The 20,272-nt window shown below is 41.0% G+C and overlaps 1 protein-coding gene across 12 annotated transcripts in view; it reads right to left on the reverse strand.

The window, feature by feature from the left end:
- Positions 1 to 20,272, reverse strand: part of RHOBTB1 (Rho related BTB domain containing 1) — a 122,345-nt gene that overhangs the window by 18,112 nt on the left and 83,961 nt on the right. For 10 of the 12 annotated variants that reach the window (XM_019444271.2, XM_053910330.1, XM_053910328.1 and 7 more), the window contains 2 exons: positions 19,950 to 20,053; positions 2,433 to 2,618 (listed from right to left, as the gene is read on the reverse strand). In XM_019444271.2, coding sequence (XP_019299816.2) covers positions 2,433 to 2,618; positions 19,950 to 20,053 — 290 coding nt within the window. Of the gene's footprint in view, positions 1 to 2,432; positions 2,619 to 7,593; positions 7,652 to 19,949; positions 20,054 to 20,272 lie in introns of all 12 variants that reach the window. The other 2 variants (XM_019444277.2, XM_053910332.1) reach the window with 2 other exon arrangements.

Below are 20,272 nucleotides of genomic sequence, written 5' to 3' on the forward strand. Positions count from 1 at the left end.
ACTTGGACTACGGCATTAGCCTCTGCACTGTCTTTCTTCAGACTCTGCACATTTCAGCCCACAGTTTCCACTGCTGCACGAAACATCCTTACATCACACAAGCATGACTTTCAGCTGTAATTCTTTTTAAAAATTTCCTCTGGTTCCACACAGCCCTTCAGGCTGGCACACAAGGCCCCTTTACATTCTAACCAAACCCAGGGAGGCCAAACCTTTGGAAGCAGTACAGGCAGAATAGTGCTGTGACTATGGCATAGCATAGTAAAAGACAGGTTCCAGAACATAATTAACTTTGTTGTTCCATTCTTCACAAACACACACTTGATGCTGAGACATACTCTTAGGAATTGATCTTCCTAAATAAATATTTGGCTTCCAAAATTGAAGGTAATGTGTGTGAAAGGCACACTGGTCTTAGGAGAAATACGGTAATACTGGTTACAGTTTGGATCTGAAGCCCTGGACAGAGCACAAGGAAAAAAGGCAGGGTGTTGCAAAGGCAGAGGGAAGTGCAGGGAAGAAGACCTAACTTCAAAGTTTGCTTCTCTGGGCTTTTTGTGCTCCTTCTTCCTGGGGCTGACTTGGAAATCACTAACTGGCAAAACTCTTCAAGGCTGCGCTCAAATACCAGCTCCTTCATGGAATCGGGACTGTCCCCTCTGCTGTCCTCTAGTGCTCTGTAACTCTCCTCCTGTCCTCCACACGTCTATGGTTGTGAGGCCTGATTATCTCAGCCTATTCTTTTACACAGAAAGTTCTGGATGCCAGGGGCAGTCTCTCACCGTGAGTCCCCTTTCCCTCTATGTGGCTTCTAACATTCAATTCCTAGTCCATGCATTTAATAGAGGGACTGTGAAAACAACATGAAACATTTTCAGAAAATTTATCCAAAACGCAACAAGAACATCAGAAATTGTCTAAAGAAAATACTATTTGCTTTTGCTGTGAGAGTGTAAAAAGCTGTGTCTGTACAAAATTTTTGCAACAAGCCTATCAGGCAAACATTGAAGGAAGGTATTAATATCAACACTTTTGGGAAAGTTATGCTCTCCGGCAAAAAATGTAGTTAAACATAAAATATATATAAAGTTATTTTTTTTATGACAGGAATATGGAAGGGGCATGGGCTTTAAAAAACTCTTACTTCCCCCTAATATTGGTATTCACATTTTATACAAGTAAAACAAATCCCCCCTCCGTTTGATTTTTAAAGTTGTGACATTTTAAAAGACATCTACTAGATGGAGCACCACTAGGGTGGCTCAGTCGGTTAAGTGTCCAACATCTGTGCAGGTCATGATCTCACGGTTCGTGGGTTTGAGCCCCGCATTGGGCACTGCGCTGACAGCTCTGAGCTTCTGATTCTGTGTCTCCCTCTCTCTCTGCCCCTCCCTCACTCATGCTCTGTCCCTGTCTCTCTCTCAAAAAATAAATAAACATTAAAAAAAAATTAAAAACAATTACTAGTAACATTTAAATACCAGTGTTCCTGTTTTGCAACTATAGGTCCATATGATGTTTTAAAACTAGACACCACCATTTTGGGAATGAAATATTCTCAGAGGTTGGATTGGGGGAAACGAGAAGGTTAAAAACACTTGGATATGTGTATTTGCATGAACCTGATGTTCTGGGGGGCCAAGAACTGGGACTAGTCAATCTGAATGTTCATTAACTTTATTAAACTAATCATAGTTTCAAGAATGACATTACTATGAGTAGCTACTATTTTGTTTAGTATTTTGCAAATTTCAAGGCACTTAAAATTTTTTTTTAAAATGTTTATTTATTTTTGAGAGAGAGAGACAGAGACAGAGTGTGAGTGGGGGAGGGACAGAGACACATGGAGACACAGAATCCGAACTAGGCTCCAGGCTCTGAGCAGTCAGCACAGAGCCCAATGCAGGGCTGGAACGTGGGGCTCAAACTTGTGTAGCCGAAGTCAGACGCTTAACTGACTGAGCCACCCAGGTGCCTCAAGGCACTTAAAAAACATTATTTATTTATTTTGAGAAAGCACACGTGGGAGGGGCAGGGAGGAAAAGAGAGAATCCCAATCAGGCTCTGCACGGACAGTGCAACTCAGGGCTTGAACTCATGAACCATGAGATCATGACCTTAGCCAAAACCAAGAGTAGGTCGGTTAACTGACTGAGACACCCAGGTGCCCCCAAGACACTTTTATTCACACCAGGTTGCAATTATAAAATTCATTTCCAGAACTGGCCAACCAGTTTACAAAAATGGGTTCCTCACCTAAGAGGGGACAGTGAGCACGAGAAGGGTCAGTATTAACAAACTAACTTAAAGCATATGGCTGATTGATGGGGCCCCAGAACCACCGAAGAGCATAACCCTAGGCTACAGGGACATCTGTTACCTCTAAACTTTAATTTGGCCAGCACAGCAAAATACTGAGTCCCTTGGCTTACCTTGCTAAAGGGCGTCTGGCTCGATTAACAGCTTCAAGATCAGCATAGCGGAGATCTAGCTGGCAGCCAACTAGAACAACAGGTGTGCGAGGGCAAAAGTGCTTGATTTCTTGATACCACATGGTTTTCACATGATTTAGGGAATTGGGATTAGCAATCGAAAAACAGAGGACCACAACATCAGACCTAAAAGGAAATCACAAAAGAAGCTGTATTTCCATATAATTTTTTTTCTTTTATCATTACAGCTCCTCCCCTCCCCCATCCATCTAATGCCATATCATGTCACAATTAAAAAAAAAAAAGGATAGTATAATACATCTCGGAGTCATGCAAACAGCCGGATAAGCCCCCACATCCCAGCACCAAACACAGCCCGAGTTCATTTTCATATTGCACTGCAGAACGCCTATGTATTAAAGTTTCCAAAGATGTTCTTTTACAATACAAATGACTACCCAAACTTGATCCAGTCCTGGAGCCACAACATGCTGAACTATTTCTGTTAATCACAAGAAATAGTTTCAAGATAAAATAAAATAATAAGAACTACCTTTTACCAGTTTAAACAGAAAGGTGATGATGACTCAACCCAATGAGATAAAGCAAACAGTTTAAACATTACTGAAAACATAACAGGTATTTGCTGTACAGGGTCAGCAAATACACAGAAGGATTTCTGCCCTTCTTCCCACTTAAGCACACATGTAGAGAGCACAACCACTTATCTGTTTCTGAAAAGAAAATGTCCTGATTTTGCAGGAATTTTGACTCTTTACTAGATATATGGCAAGAAGGTAGTATTTAACAGAAAACTAGCAATAGTTAGATGGATGGGTAGTAAGAGAATGTTGGAAGCAGATTTCTCAAATGGTATATATGACACAGCAGGTAAACGGGGAAAAGAAAAAGTATTTTACAGTCAATTTTGACATAAAGATCTTCTATTTTTACATAACAACTTACCATTTTAGAGGCCAAAGAACCGTTTCATAAAACGGTTGTTCAATTATGGTGTTTGACAGCTGCTAAAAGGTATCTTTAATAAGAATTATAAACCAATCATCTAGGTTAAAATATGCTGAATGGTGACTTTGAAAACACTGAGGCAAAAGAATATAAAGAACAGGAAAAATTATGCCCAAGGATTCAAGACTATCTTGCAGCTAAATTCAGAAATAAACTCTTACAATTTTATTAGATGTTAATTTATTGCCTTTATTGTTTATGTAATGAGAAGAATCAAGTTGATGAATCAAAACACCTTCTTTTTAAATCATTAATGAGCTTTTTCCCCCTACATATCAATGAAGACAAACAAATATATCCAGGCAACCATAAAATTTCTAAAAATAATCATTTGCAATGCAGAAAACTGCAGGGTGCTTACATTAAATGTAATTCACAAGTTGAGTCTTTAAATTTATACTCCAGAAAAACTGCATCAGACCATAGCAAGTAGAGGGGAAAATCCTGAGATTAAAATATTTACAAATTATAAAAGAGGACCTGGGACTCAAAGTAGATGAATGTATTAATCTGCAGGTTTAGAATGTCCTTGAAATAAAGATATTATCAGAGATTCATAGACACTGGAAAATATAATATGTGTAAAAATATGCATAAATATATAAATGAAAGGGAAGCCTGTCTTGTCGTCGGGATTCTGATTTAGTTAGTGGAATATTCTGTGCACAGCCTTACTTCTAATCAGCATAAATAACAGTACCCAGCAATGCTTTGAATTTTACATTTTTTAGGAGCTGAGTTTTCTATTATTCATAATCCTATTTATATAGGATATCTGATACAGCTCTGCTATAAGCTTCATCTTGATCATGAAACAAAGCCACCGTGAATTTTGGCACAGTGAGATTAACATGGCAATATGTGAGGTTCAATATTGTAGAGGAAGAATTGAGGAATGTACCCAGCACCTAAATGTGGACTAGTATGTATATGCATAAAATTGTTCTAATTGGCGCCTATTTCCATATTGAAGCACATGGCTATAAAAGAAATATTCTCAGAGCTTAATTTATATGACAGACATGAAGCTAAATGTCAATTCTGTTATCTAATTTTATGATACAGCATGTGAGGTTTTGAAATCAGAGCTGGCTCGGTTGCCAAGGTTACGGTGATAACACTCAAGCCACTGAGCACACACGAGTTACTATTCGGTTGACCTGTAAACAAGTACAGACAGGACCTTGGGGGTTGGAAACAATGGAATCTCTTGATGATAATAGCATAATGCCGTCACCCAATACAGGTCCGGAGGGCCCGACTTCTAACTGTGTCGCAGCAATATCTCAATGCATGAAATGCTGTTGGATGGCTAGAAAAATAATTCCATGTTATGTAAATATTTTGTCTCAAAAGGATGATAAAGAGAAGAGGTTGTATTGAGCGCAGCAACACTACCTTTGAAGCTAAAATAACTTATTGAGTCAAAATTCTACTTGTATCCTTGGAATAAAGAAATTTTTTTCCTTTTTTTTTTTAATGCATAGTTAGGGGCTATGAGAATATATCTCCATTACTTTACACTCAAAGCACTTACGAAATAAGATCATATTTTACCTACCAACTTGCTTCAACGTCTTTGGTTTAACTGTTGTTGATCTAAATATGAATGCAAGTTAAGAAAACATTCTATAGAAATTATAGAGGCCAGTTTTTCTGGCCTGCCCTAATAACGTAGTACCCTAACCCTGATTTTAACCAAAAGGCTGGGGAATCAGCAGATGTAGTGATAGAGCTACAGAAAGATGCTGTTTTGACACATTGCTCCTTATTCTTTTCTAATTCCTAATTCTTCACATAGCAGTATTCTCTGCGATATAAACACATATACAATCAAGTAACTATTTTGAGAACACCACATATTCCCTCTAGATTTTTAGCCTCTTTTCTATCTAGTCAAGGAAGGCACAGGACCTGCAGCTAAGAATATCTCCCCCTTTAGGCAGAATTCCAAGGAACTAGAGCTATTAAATAACTTTTAATCAAAACATTCATTCCTGTGTGGAGACTGTTCAGTGTCTGACACAAGCTCGTGTTTAAAAATGCCATTCCTGTGAAAGATAAAAAGAAAAAGGCAGGTTCTAGCATTTCCACTTCCATGGCTCTGTTACATTTTTTTACTTTGAAGAGTTGAGTTTAAAAATAATTGGGAGGGGAATGTGTGATGAGGGCATTCTCACATATTATGCAGCAGGGTTAGCCTAGAAATGACCTCAGGTTCCTATTTCAGCTGTAAAAAGAATCTGATAGGATTTAAATGGCGTCCTACAGCTATTTGGAGTAGAAAGCACAAGAATTTGAGAATTCTTTGCAGAAGCAAAGCACAGAGTAGACAAAACTCTAAACTCCAGAACTTGAATACTGAGAAGGGGTAGGAAGAGGTTTGGAATTTTTTGTTGTTGTTGTGGACCCAGCTAAGTGGCTTTATTAAAGCAAGCCAGGGTTACAAAGGACTAAAGCGTGCAGGGTCTCAGTTGCTTGCCTACGGAATGTTTATTTTGGGGAGAAAAATGTAATTTCTTTTCCCTAAGGGGAAAATGTTACTGTAAAAGTTTCTCTAGGGTACTAACACATCAAATAATGCCCATGCAATGATGTTTTGATTAGTTAAGTAAAAAATAATCCAAAGTAAATCTGTGTGTGGAAATAATTGCGGATCTTGCTTCATACAGGGGTAGAGGGCAGCGGTGCGGGGGGGTGGGTGGGTCACAGAAGGCCCAAGTCCTCCAAAAATGCTTGTGCTGATAAAGCCAACCTGAGTTGTACCAGTTTTTCTTCAGATATTAAACAAACAAGACAGCATATTTTTTTTCAGTTATCTTTCAAGGAGAACACCGGCCAAAGATAGCATGTAAAAAATTGGCAAAGGTATTTGGATAACATAAGAAGTGTGTGCAAAGTTGGGACCAATCTTTATTGAAGGATGAAAGAAAAAAAAATCTGAACACAGTGCATCTTGCCCACATATCCTGGCCCAAGCTAGACTTGAAACAGCAAAGGCCGTACAAGTTCCCAAGGCCTGTCTTTGTAATATCTATAGTCAAATATAGCAAACATGGTGGGAAAAGGTCAGAGAGGACCAGAAGCAATGCTGCTTTTCCAATCTGAAATACCAAATTCATCCTTTGAAGAAGTGGTTGAAAAAGGGTAGATAGTCACTATAAAAAAATGTGTTGTTAAGAATGGATTTTCCAAGTTCTTTCCTATCACACAAGTGCTCTTATCTCCTTGGTTTATCTTTCCTTTCCTAGTCCCATCCAGTCCGCCACCACTGTCGGCTAGGGGGCTGCCTTTGCATTTTCTTATCTGGTTAAGTGAAGGAAAAATACCTAAATTATCCTTTATCTAAGAGCCCAACATCAGGCCAGTCTGACAGGCCATTGTGAACGTTTGTGGGTTCCATCTGGTCCTCCACATAGCTGTGAGCAGGATGGCCAAATGCCCTTCTCCAAAAGGCCAATTCCTGGTTGAGTCTCTTGCTGACGAACACTTGGTGACCAATAAGTATGTCGTTGTTAATATGCCCCTTAAAGTCTTTCATTCTGTGGTAGGACCCCACCTCTTTATATGTCAGTACTGCTTATTATTTCCTTTTCGAGTAGAAACTCCTGTATCCTTTATATTGGTAGAGATCACAATCACATTTTAATGGCCTTCTTTCCTTTGCCAATGAGCACAGGTCTCCTTCTGGCAAAGGTTCACGCAGGAGTCCCTGACCTCCACCTTTGGGGCTTCAAGCTTCCTTCTCCCCCTACAACTTAGGTAGGTTCTTTACAGAAACATTTTTGAAACCATTCAAGTCAACAACACACCTTTCATGCATGTAGTCTGACAGCGCTATGCAAACAGATCAAAACAGCACAGAACAGCTGGGAGCATGGCAGAGAAAAGGAATGTGTAACACGTGGCTTTGGAGAATTTTAGTAGGGAAGCAGCCCGGTGTGTATGAGATGCAGGGGGAGTTGTCAGTGATCGGTGAACATAACCACCAGGAGATGAATGGCTCTGTAAGCTCATACTCATGGAAGATGGAGAGGTCTGTAGGGGAGCGCCTGGCAGGGGATCTGGGGAGAGCAGGGCAGGACCATGCAGTGCCCTGGATGTGAGCAGAGAAATCAAGTCAATACTTTACCAATAGCAGTGAGGCTTCTTAAGTACAGATGTTATGTGGGGAAAACTGTCAAAACACCCTGCAATATATCCAGATTTGGGAGTGATTAGCATGCGCAACTATTTCTTCTAAGCCCATAACTGCACGTTTAGTAGGAAGCAATACTTTAAACCGGTCTTTCCCCCACCCTCCAAAACTGAGTAGCCAAAGCAATGCACGCTCTTAAGTGCAGGAAAGCCATATCAACATCCCACCAATGCCACCAAAGCCTGAGATAGATAAAACTTGAGTCTTAAGAACGGTTGCTTCTTCTATCACGATACAAATATCACAGGGGGCATTGGCCTCTACCACAGAAGGTTGTGGGTTATCATCCAATAGAAACTGGCTATTTTTCACTCAATATACCATTTTCCATACTGAGCAATCTAAGCTCCCTTTAGTATATTCTTAAATCTCATACAATCATCAGAATAAGTTGAATGCATGGGAAATTGAGTGAAGCACAAGTAATTTATTAGAAGAAATCTTATTTAACTCCTAGTCAATGAGAACAGAAAGCATTGACATAAAGAAGGCTTGTTTAACAGGAGAAGGTGAAATTGTGGTAATAAATTCCTTCCCAACACCATCTCTCATTTTCATTCCTTTTTGGCTTTCCCTGAAGAGAAATGATGGAGGTACTTCCTTCCTGTACTGTTCATGTTTTCTCCTGAGAGCAAGACTAGCTGTAGATACAGGAAAGCCTCCATATCAGCCTGAATGCCAGATGGGAGGTCTCTGGGATTAAGCTCCTTAACTCTTTTGAAAGGAAACTATGTAAAACCAGCAAGATCATTCCACCACACAAGAAAGTGTGAAGTGAAAGGGTAAAGAGACTTTACCCAGACTTCTCAGCAATCCTCTCTGAATTCATAAAGGTAAAAGGACTTGTCCCATGCCACTTATCCAATAGTAATACACAGTCATTCCTCTCAGCAATATTAACTGATAATGCACTATGTATCAGGTACTCTTCTAGACACTGAGGATACAGCAATTAAAGATACAAATCACTCATGCTTATCTTCATGCTCATATTCTAGTGGAGAACAAAGACAATAAGCAAGAAAAATATGTACACTAGGTGCTGTGTTAGGTAGTGACAAGTGCCAAACAGAAAATAAAGCAAGGAAGAAGGACAGAAATATTAGGGAACAGAAGATACTTTTGGAATGAGGTGACCAGGGAGGGCCTCACTGAGCAGCTGACATTTCAGTAAAGACCTGAGGAGGTGAGGGAGCTAACATGCTGCTATCTACGGGGGAGAGCCCTGTGGAAAAGGAAACAGCTCATGCAAAGGCTCTAAGGCAGGTTGTCTCCCTTGGGTGAGGGGGGAAATAGCAGGAGCTGAGCTCAGGAAGGCAATGCTGGACCGAGGTAGGGAGGGCCTCATGGGGTCTGGCTCTTACTTTGAATGAACTGGTGGACCGTTGGGATTTTTTAAGCGGAATAACATAATTTATGTTTGAACAGGAGAGCTGACCAAATGGTGGTGGTGGTGTTGGTGGTAGTGATGGTGGTGGTGGAGGGGGCATGTCAGGGGGAAAAGGCAGAAGGATGGAACCAGTGAAAAGGTGACAATCCCGAGAGAGAGGCGATCGGACTTTGGCCTGGGAGCAGTGCAGGTGGTGAGAAGTGGCCGCATTCCCTATATTCGTGCAGCGGAGAGTCAGCAGGGTTTGCTGACGGACCGCGTGTGGGATATGCCCAAGAGGAGTCAAGGATGATGCTAGAGAGCTTGTGCTGAGTGATTCTGTATTCCCTGTTCCTGGTGCTGACATCTGTACTTTAGCATCTCTAACACTGAACTGTAATTATTATGTTGCTGTCTCCCTGCTGTACCCTGAGTTTCTTCTTCAGGGACTTTGTTCCATTCCTATTAGTTCCTCTTGCATGGTGTATATATAACACAGCATTTGTGACAAAAGAGGCTCCCAATGACTGTTTACCAAGTAAAAAGGCCTTCTAGATATTGAAGGATAAAGGACGTAGATGCAAATACGTCTGCAGTCCTGAAGTCTAAAAGAAAGGAGTTCAGGCGTATAGTAAGTCAGTTATGGAATACGTTTTAATAAAGAATGAAAACACTATGTGAGCTATTATATTTCTTCAGACAATTACTGCTGAAAGGCAGCCATATAATATCTCTGGTATACAGCAGAGATTAACCAGTTAATATATATTTCTTAATTATTGGAATTTATCTAAAAAGTCCATTTACCCCATCTAATTGGATAGTTTTATAACACTGGGATAATAATGTATTAACGATCACTTCATGGAGTTAGATAATCTCCAGAAGCAAAGGAAATGTAAAGAAATAGGTTACTTTCAACCCACTAATTTCTGTGTTACACAGAATCAAGGCTGAAGGGAACACCCTCTATTTCACAGACCATCTTGTTTTTTTCAAAAAAAACATAGCAAACACTAAAAACAAAAATCAGTAAGATAGAAAGATAGCCAAGGTGATAAGTTGAAAAGACAATCTGCTAATTTGCTTTATCTTTCTGTAATTCAGCACTGTCCTTCAGATGATATCTAGGCTGGGGACACAGGGGTTCCAGGGGAAGAATAAAGTGGTGGAACGATTTTGGAAACCTAATGAATGGCCAATATTAAAAGTTACTGATAGAACTGTTGATAAGGTTCACTAAGAAACATATCTGTGAAAGTGTTCTGTAAACTTTACACTACCAATTATTGTCCAACAAATATGATCACGGGTTCAAAAGTCACCACAGGATATATTTTATATGTTGTAGCCAATAAGAATTGTGGAACATTCTCATCAAGAGATGTTTTCCTTTTGGTGTACCAGCTCATGTCGTTAACTGAAATATAACTGCTGAAAGCTAGTAACAGAATCATCCTCGGAAGACACTGCAGAATTACTCAACAGTCTCTTTTTTCTTACCACCTAATGTAAAAGGGAAAACTGTAGTGCTGAAATATATTTCCTCATCAGAATGTTATAGTATAGAAACATCACAAACTGATGAGAAGTTAACACACTTAGCTATTATTTGACCCAACTGGTCAAGCTTGCAGTTATTAAGTAGTAATAGAAAAAAAGGTAGTAAGAAGGCAGAACACAAGACGTTAATATACTGAACAATGTGTATGTCCTATTCTCCTTACCTATTCCAGTGGCCTCATTATTCATGTCTCTATGGCACCTTTTGAGGCCATCAATGCTTTTCTGGGCTGCCACAATGGACAGTTTTTCCTAGTCATGTGACCAGTGTTTGGGCAGCAGCCAGCATCTGTCTAGGTCCTGGAACACGAGTGACCCCACTCATCAATCAAGTCCTGTTGCTATCTCATTTGGCACTGTTGTTTCTCAAGGACAGATTCATCCTGGGGCCAGGGCTCAGTTGGACAAAGAAATTCCAGCTTTCTGATGTTTTGTCTTCTGGTCACAATATGAGATGTAGCAGTTCAGAGCAGGAAGGACAGTGCGGGACAGTAGGCTGAGGGTGGTACAGAGCACGGCATGTTTTCTGTCTGCCGGATGATCTGGCATCACGGAAATCTTGTTTGGGTGTTTTAGTGCACAATCTACAAATCTCCACCACATTTAAGTTTTTGAATCCTTTCTATGCATTTAGTCTGATGCATTTTTGTTTATTTGTTTTGGTTAAGCACAAAGCAGTAATAATCCACCTTCAATTTTTTTACTTACTGCCCTCATCTTTGGGCAAATTAATTTAAAATAAATAAATAAATAAATAAATAAATAAATAAATAAATAAATTTAAAAATACGATTATTTAAAAAGCTTTTTCAGTATTTATCTTTGAGAGAGAGAGAGAGAGAGAGAGAGAGAGAGAGCACGAGTAGGGTAGGCACAGAGAGAGAGGGAGACACAGAATCCAAAACAGACTCCAGGCTCTGAACTCTTAGTACAGAGCCCAATGTGGGGCTCGATCCCACAAACTGAACTATGAGATCATGACCTGAACCAAAGTCAGACGCTTAACTGACTGAACCACCCAGGTGCCCCTAAAATATGATTCTTATAAGGATCTTGGAAATGACACTAAGAGGACAAACAACCTTACAACTGGAAAATCGTTAGTATTGACATAAGTAATTTTCTATTTAAGAGGGCACTTGTTGGGATGAGCACTGGGTGTTGTATAGAAACCCATTAGACAATAAATTTCATATTAAAAAAGAAAAAAGGAATACTCCTTCAAACAAGGCTTTACAAAAATAATTCACAAATCTAAAAATATTTGTGGAGAAAAGGTGGGTTTCAGGGTGTGGGTCAGTGTACCTCCATTCTTTTTCTCCTGGTCTAGCTCATCTCCTAGATCATCTTTTCATTTGCTCATTCATTAAGGAGAGGTTAGGCACCAGTGTTTTCTGTCTTTGTCACTTTCACATAGGTACATGATTTGTGATTCTTACTATAAAAATGCAAACATAAAATTCAACCTAGTGAAATAGTTTGGAGTTTGTTACAATGGCATTTCCTTGTAAATGCCTTAGAAGAGCCTGCCATGTACAAGACTGATGGACAGATTCATGCACTCATTCAACTAACATTCATTAAACTCTTACTATGTGCCACGCCCACGCATAGGGCAGACAGACAAAATTCCTGTTCTACAGATAGTAGGAGTCATAGCATAAGGACAACTGAAGAAGATGATGAAGGAGCCAACTTTCAAGTGGTGTGATCATAGTGATGAGAGGGATTTGTCAAGGAGTCCTGAGGAACATAAGGAGGGACATTTCACCTGGATCCTGAAGGTAACAGGGAGTTGGGGGGAGAGTATGGAGGGGACTTCTGGGAATTTGTGCCTCTTATTCTAAAGTCTTAGAATAGTTGTGGTAATTAAGTAGGTAAAGAATAGGCAGGTGGGAGTATAATTTCTATGCATGTGTAATGCACATTTGTGGGCCTAGAGGCTACAGACCATACACAATTAAAATATCGGGTTATGTCTGGAGCAAGACAGGAGGTTGGACAGGCAGGCTGGGACTCAGTCAGAAACAAACCGGAGTGGAGCCTCATATCCGATGCGCAGCTACCTCACCCAGGGAAAGGACACTTCTCGTCCAGCTCTGCACCTGATTCTCAGCCAAGGTGAATGAGCACAAAACAGACAAGGTCATCTGTACATTCCCACAGGTTCTCATTGCACCCTCCAGTTCCAGAATGAACCAACTACAAAAGACCACATGGTTACTATTTGATGGGGAAACAGAGAAATAGAAAACTTTCAGGGAACTGTGGGGTCAGCTATCACAGGGTACCTGGTCCAATGTATCTTCTTAGAAAAAGATACAAACATAACCACAGCCTAAGACACAGGCCACTTGGTCAGACTCTGATCCACACAGCTGAGGGCTTATCTCTGGGAAAAGGGAATCAGCATGATTTGGGGACAATTTGATAGTGTTTCATTATTGAGTCTTGAGATTCAAGACCATCCTGTTTCCCATACTCTTCTATTAAGGATCTTGTCCCATTTCCTGCCCTAAGTGCACACAAATAATTTGTATTTCAGTGAGAATTAACTCTAAATTCTATAAATTAAAACATATGTTGTCTACCACATACATTTCCTCAGACATAATAGATTTTTTTGTTCATAAAAATACTTGTACTTAAAAAATATTGAGATACAATTTAAATACAATAAACTTGGGGCGCCTGGGTGGCGCAGTCGGTTAAGCGTCCGACTTCAGCCAGGTCACGATCTCGCGGTCCGTGAGTTCGAGCCCCGAGTCAGGCTCTGGGCTGATGGCTCGGAGCCTGGAGCCTGTTTCCGATTCTGTGTCTCCCTCTCTCTCTGCCCCTCCCCCGTTCATGCTCTGTCTCTCTCTGTCCCAAAAATAAATAAAAAACGTTGAAAAAAAAATTTAAAAAAAAAAAATACAATAAACTTTGCACACTTAAAGTGTTCAGTCTGATTAGTTTTGACTTACGTACGCACCCCAATACTATCATCCCTATCAAAATCATGAACATTTCCATCACCTCCAAAGTTTCCTGTGTCCCTTTGCAATCCATCCCTCCCTCTTCGTCCTCTTTCCCAGGCAACCAGTGATCTACTTTCTATCACCATGGATTGCATTTTCCGGAATTTTATAGACATGATATCACAAAGTATGTGTTCCTTTCCTCTGGTTTTCTTCACTTAAAAGCTTTGTCTCTAATCTTTAAGAGATTCTTCCCTTTTGGCTGAGGTTCAGTAAAGAGCATGATAATCATGATGATTCCGCAGTAGTGCTTACCAAAGCATGCCTTGAGGACCACCTGCTTTATAATCATCCAGGGACTGGCTAAAATGTGCTGATTTACCTCTCCCTAGAACTCTGACATCAGAATAGCCAGCATATGCGGGCATACTTAAACCTGCAATTTAGTTCAACCTTTTAGGGAACGACGGTTCCTGTTTCTGGGTCTAGCTACTTATTCCTCTAAGTCTTTCTATTGTTTTGTTTTTTTCTCTAAATTTTTTTTTAACATTTATTCATTTTCGAGAGACAGAGAGAAACAGAGCGTGAGTGGGGGAGGGGCAGAGAGCGAGGGAGACACAGACTCTGAAGCAGGCTCCAGTCTCTGAGCTGTCAGCACAGAGCCCGACACGGGGCTCAAAACTATGGACCACGAGATCATGATCTGAGCCAGAGTCGGATGCTTAACCGACTAAGCCACCCAGGTGCCCTGGTTTTTCTACAGTTTTCTATAACCTGGGCAAACCTTTAGGCCACAGCAGGACACAGGACTTTAGGACAAAGGTTGCAATAATTTTCCTAGATCCCATTGTGCCCACATTTAGAAGCGTGGTTTGAGTTACTTTTCCATATAGTACATGCATTGTGAACTTTCCTCCTTTTCAAGTCTACCATGGGGGTCAGGACTCTAGCGAAGACAGTCCTGTGAGTGAGTAGGACTCCTTTATCACAGGTGCAAAATTCAATGAGGTGCCAAAAAACTACATAATCCAGGTGCCCAATATTAAAAAAACAACAAACAAATAAAAAACAAAATTAAGGCAAAATAAATCCCTGGTGAACAAAATATCAAAATATTAAATAAAGTCAGGACCAGTAACCTTGCCATACTGAGCCATACTGAGTTTGAAGCAGAAAGAAAAAATTAGTGATCCTATCTTTTAAAAGTTATTACTATTTATATTTTATGCCCAATGTGAGTGCCTTATTGCCTCAGCCTAGTCCTGGCCCAGGCTCACCTCCACCTGATATATTTCACTGTCCAACAGGCTTTTTGCTGTCCTGAAATTGTCATTAGAATGTTACTTCTGGCCCAGCATTTATAATGCGCCAGGGACAAGAAGAGCTCATTCAAAGCACCCTATCTGGACACATTAGACATTTCCTACTTTTCCCCTTGCCATTAACCACAAGTACAGCCAATCCCAGACAAACACATAAACACTGGTCACCCATAGTCCTGAATTTTTAAAAGAGCCTCAACCAAGCATTCAAAATGGGATGTATTCATGGTGTATCTGATTACATGTGCCTTCAGCATGAAACTAGACCTATCTAAATAGACACACAGAAACCATGGCTCTGATTAATATTATCATTTAAAACACATACTGCACTTCTCATAGGAGCTAACATTTGAGAAAAATCCGCGTGTGAAAATAATCTGTATTAATAAATGAGTTCCAACCGAACAGAAAATATGCCCAGAAACTGTGGGGTGTAAGGGCAAGGTTCTGCATGTTTAAGTTCACTTTTTTAGGGGAAAGCATGCCATATAAAGGACCCAAGGCTCCTACTCACTCTCAGAAAGTTCACTTGGATGTATTATTTTTAATGAAAATGAAAGCACTCATGTTTAGCTATACAAAGAATTAAGCTATTTGTTATGTATTAAAGAATTTACGAGGCACAATGGCATACTAGAGCTGGTGACAGATGGAGAATACTGGTCTTCAGTGTCCACATAGGACAGCATACAAATTAGACTGGACTAGGGATAAATTTAAGGTAAGCCTGTCATCAGCCATCATCACCAGCCATGACAGCACGGTGGAAAGGGAAGGTATGGGTTCTGGAGTCCGACAGAACTAGCAGGAAAAGTTCAGTTCTACTCTTTCCTAGCTGACTGACCTTGGCCCCTTTCTGTGCCTGTTTGCTCAACTGTGAAATGAGCCTACTTTGCAGGGTCACCACAAGAATGAAGTGGTGGGCATCAGGCACAGGCCCGGCCTTGATTAAATTGTAGCTGTTGTTATCACCACCTTCAGTGCCACAAGCTTTATGATGTGTTTGAAGGTTATCCGATCCTGAGACAGATCAATGCTGGAGGTTTTCAAGGAAAGGAAACATAAAATTTGTAATTATTTACTTGTGGGGTGACTATACGAGAGGGACAGGGGCCCAGATATCCTGTTGAAAGGCAGAGCCCACCCTCCTTGTCTCCCTTTTTAGTGCCTAATTGTGAACATTTCATTCTTATAATAGTTTGAGAGAAAAACCGAGAGTGATACCCCTTTATTATTTTAGAGAGGGAGAGAGAGAGTGTGTGTGTGAGGAGGGGAGAGGGAGAGAGAGGGAGAATCTTAAGCAGGCCCTATGCTCAGCGTGGAGCCTGATGCGGGGCTCGATCCCATGACCCTGGGATCATGACCTGAGCCAAAGTCAAGACTCAGATGCTCAACAAACTGAGCCACCCAGCTCCAACCCCGCGCCTCCCCACCCCCGCCGCCACTTTAAAAAGAGGCTGTTTTCTTGCCAAAAAAGGGCAGCTGATCACAGTCCTGGTTACTAGGTATAGTTTTGTTCTTGATATTTTAAAAGAGCCAGAAAAAGTTCATCCAAAGTGGATAGAAAGTAGGTGGTGGGAAGAAAGGCTGCGAGAGTTGGAGTCCTTCACTCCAGACAAGACAGGGTTTGACGGATTCTAAATGTGTTAAGTGGTGCTGAGGCTGCTGTGCCACCTTCCTTCTCCATCCACAGAAGGACTCCCGTACTCAACATTTTTTCTTGGATGGATGATTTCCCTTCCTGAAGAAAAGGGGTCACCTAGATGACCTTGTGAGGCCTCTTCCAGTTCTAAGCCTTCGCACAAATACTGAAGAGCAAAGAGACACCCAGCTCGTCAATGTGGGGGTGGGTTGCAGCCGCATCTGTTTAAAATGAGGCTGAGGTAGCTTGGTACAGAAGAAAGAGTGGGGGCTGGGATTCAGGCAGAGGTGGGTTGGAATCTGCCTCTGAAACTCACTCTTGGGCAAGTTACGGGAGTAAAAGAACTCAGCTCTGTCCTCCCCTGTAGCATGGAGATAATCTCTGCCTTCTAGGGTTCCTGAAAGGATTAACTGAAATAATGTTGGCAAGGCACCTAATATTTTGACTGGCACATATAAGCCTTTGATAAATTGGAGCTATTATTCCAGTTGGTTGAAAAATGGGGTGAAAGATTAACGCCCTTCTGCTTATAGTTATACAAATTCCAGTAGGCAGACCGACACCACCGTGGCCTACAGGATCCACACTGCAAGTGGAGCCTGTCCACACCAGACAATGTTTGAGGGGACAACTTATTAACCACTGTGGTTCTTAGGGGCAGAAGACACCAAAGATGAGGCCTAAGGCATCTTGGTAGGGCTCTCGTTTCTCTCACTGTCACCAAAAGAATCACAGGAATTATTTTAAAAAGGTTCCAAATACATCCAGGTATAAAGAATATATCACATCCCACTGATTTGTCATTCACACCAAGTACAGTAAAAAACATCTGTCAAAAAGCAGGTTTGCAAACCAAATGGACTGTCATAAATTGTAATTAGGATTTTTTTCCTTCACGAATGACACAAAGCTAAAAATGGAAGTCATCAAGAAATTGATCAGCTCTTGCAAAGCAATGAAATACAGTGGCCAGAACCCTATATCAAGTAAAAGGCACTCCTATTACCATCAGACTTTTCCACAAAATGCAATTTTTTTGGTGTTACATCAATGTGGAATTGCATAATATTTAGCATTTACAGAAAGATGCTGGAGGCTGAGGCAGAACAGCTCTGCTTTTTGTTCTTTACCAGTAGTGCGGTCTGTGGCAGGACACCTGTGAGGCTGTGGAGAACTGGAGAGGACAGAGGAAATACAAGGTACAAACATGCATATAAAGTGAGGCCCACGGAGAGCTGGGCCAGAAACATGGGAGTGTTTCCTGAAGCCCTTCTGTGTCATTCGGAGAATCAAACTTGGCTTGGAAAACACATCCTGTTTCCATCAAAGGAGGAACAGGTTACAGCTGATAGAACCGAGCTTTACAGACAAGGGGGCAGAACAATGCAGTCTGAACTGATGCAGTCACATGAAAGAGCAGCCTATTTTTGTTGGGCATAAACAAACACAGGCATGACACGTGGTGAAGTGACTCCAGATACATCAGGAGCTGGACAAGGCCCAGTGTGGATGCCTGTCAGTGTGAGATCTATGAAGGCCATCATGCCATTAAATCAATCCTAAGCAGGAATCTCACATGACAGTGAAGCAGCCCTTGTATTACCCAAAGATAAGCGTTACATTAAACCAAGTAAAACTCGGGGCCAAGTTAAAACTCGTTCTTTTCAACTGTGTAACATTCCAGTGGCAACATGAAACGGTCCAGAGCAGCTAAACCCAAAACCTTCAGTAAGCTCATCAATAAGCCCATCATCTTCGGACAGCTGTTTGGAAGTGAGGGTGCAAAATGTCCACAGAAATCTATCACATCCATCCTTACTTTGCTTAAAGTCATCATTTTATGATGCTTTAGATATTACAAATCCAACTGCATGGTCCTTAAGTGGCACTTTACTATTATTGTTTGTATGTGTGGAATAACTGGACAAAAGAAAAACCACAAAGTGGCAACTAATATAATAATCAAGAACACCATGGAAAGAAAAGAAATGATAAAACAGGATTTTCAAGGAGAGGAAAAGTATCTACAACTCTGGAAAGTAATCTCAAAAGTCCTCATTACCAAGGGGACATTAACATCGATGTTTTACTTCCCAGATGCCCTTTTCTGAGTCCCCACGAACATCCTTGGTCTAAGTGGCAGATTCTCTCAGGGTGTGAACAACTTCTTAGGAATAGGGCAAACCCTTTCAGCAGTTTATTGAGTGGTTCAGACCACTTGGATAAATGCCAATAAAAGTCTGCTCAGAGCCTTAGAGAGCCACCGGCTTGGAGAAATGTGTGGGGCTCCCAGGTGGCTGAGTACGTTGGGTGTCTGACTTCGGCTCAGGTCATGATCTCACGGTTCGTGGGTTCGAACCCCACATCAGGCTCTGTGCTGATAGCTTGGAGCCTGGAGCCTGCTTTGGATGCTGTCTCTCTCTCTCTCTCTGTCCACCCCCGCTTGTGCTCTGTCTCTCTTTCAAAACTGAATAAACATTAAAAAAAAAAAAGGAATAGAGGTGCTTTCAGAAATGATTATCTCAATGCCAAGGAGTAACTCATGTGGTTGGAGTATCTGCCTAATCCAATCCTGCGAGGTAACAGGACATTTGAGGTTAACGAGGGACAACTGATTCATGACACCTAAATTCTAAACTTACGATAAAATGTGTTAATTTACAATTAAGAGGTAAGAAAATCTCTTTATCTGGGTTTTGATAGCTTATAACACATTCATCGAGAGAAAGACCTTAAGTTATGGTGGCAAGAAGTTGCTGAATATTCTAAGGCAATTTGACCATGTTCCTAGTGTTATTAATGTCCTTCTAGATTTACTACAGGGATTTCACTTGATTTTTCCTTCTTCTGGAATTTTGCTTGATTTTTAATGTAAAATACACATTAGTGCTTCAGTTCATTTTGGAAACGTGCCTTGTGAAGGATTTCAGAGATATTTTTCTTTCTTTTCAAAAATGACCTTCAAATAAAAATAATAGACTTTCAGATAACAAAGCCCAAAGCGAAAAACATCAGACTCTGCTAATGCGGTCAGGAAAAGACCAAAGAGACCTTCTGAAGTGGGGTGGCCGAGTGCTGAAATAACTTAAAACATTTTAGCAAAAGGTAAATAAAGTACCATTCAGGAAACCTGCCATCAAAGCAGCCGGGGCCAGAGGGCACACCAGAAACCTCTAGCTAACGTCCCAGTTTGACTAACACTGGTTGTTTCAAATGAGGGACTTCCTGGGAGGAACCTAGCGTCAAGGCAGACTGCTTTTCTTGACATCAGAAAAAATTCCACATTTTTTTTCTTTTTTCTTAAACACAGCGCAGAATCCAACACATTTCAAGGCCATGTGATGTGGCTTTTGTTGCTTTATGAAGCAGCTGCAGGTTTGGAAAAGGAAATTGTATTCAGGTTCAAACACACTACACTGGTCTTGGTTTACCTGCCATATGCAAAACGCCTGTCTTTGTGATGATCGCCAAAAGTATCCCAAAGCCTGAGAGAAACGCTCACTTCATCAACAACATCCCGGGAACGCTCCAGGACCTGCAGGAGAGAGAGTGCAGTCCTGCTCAGTGTCACTCAGAGGCTCCTCAGGAGAAGGATGTCCAGGTCAGCACACCTCAAGCCTCACTTGACCCACCTGCCTTTAGTTTTGCCATTGCATCTAACAGGACCTGAGCTAAGTCCTAATTCTCTTTCTGGAATCACGTGACCCAAACCCTCCTCATTCAAGAAACCGCAGCCATACGCCCGAGTTTGCGT

The sequence above is a fragment of the Panthera pardus genome, unplaced genomic scaffold (assembly GCF_024362965.1).
Source record: "Panthera pardus isolate Hobbes unplaced genomic scaffold, ASM2436296v1 HiC_scaffold_22, whole genome shotgun sequence".
NCBI lineage: Eukaryota > Metazoa > Chordata > Mammalia > Carnivora > Felidae > Panthera > Panthera pardus.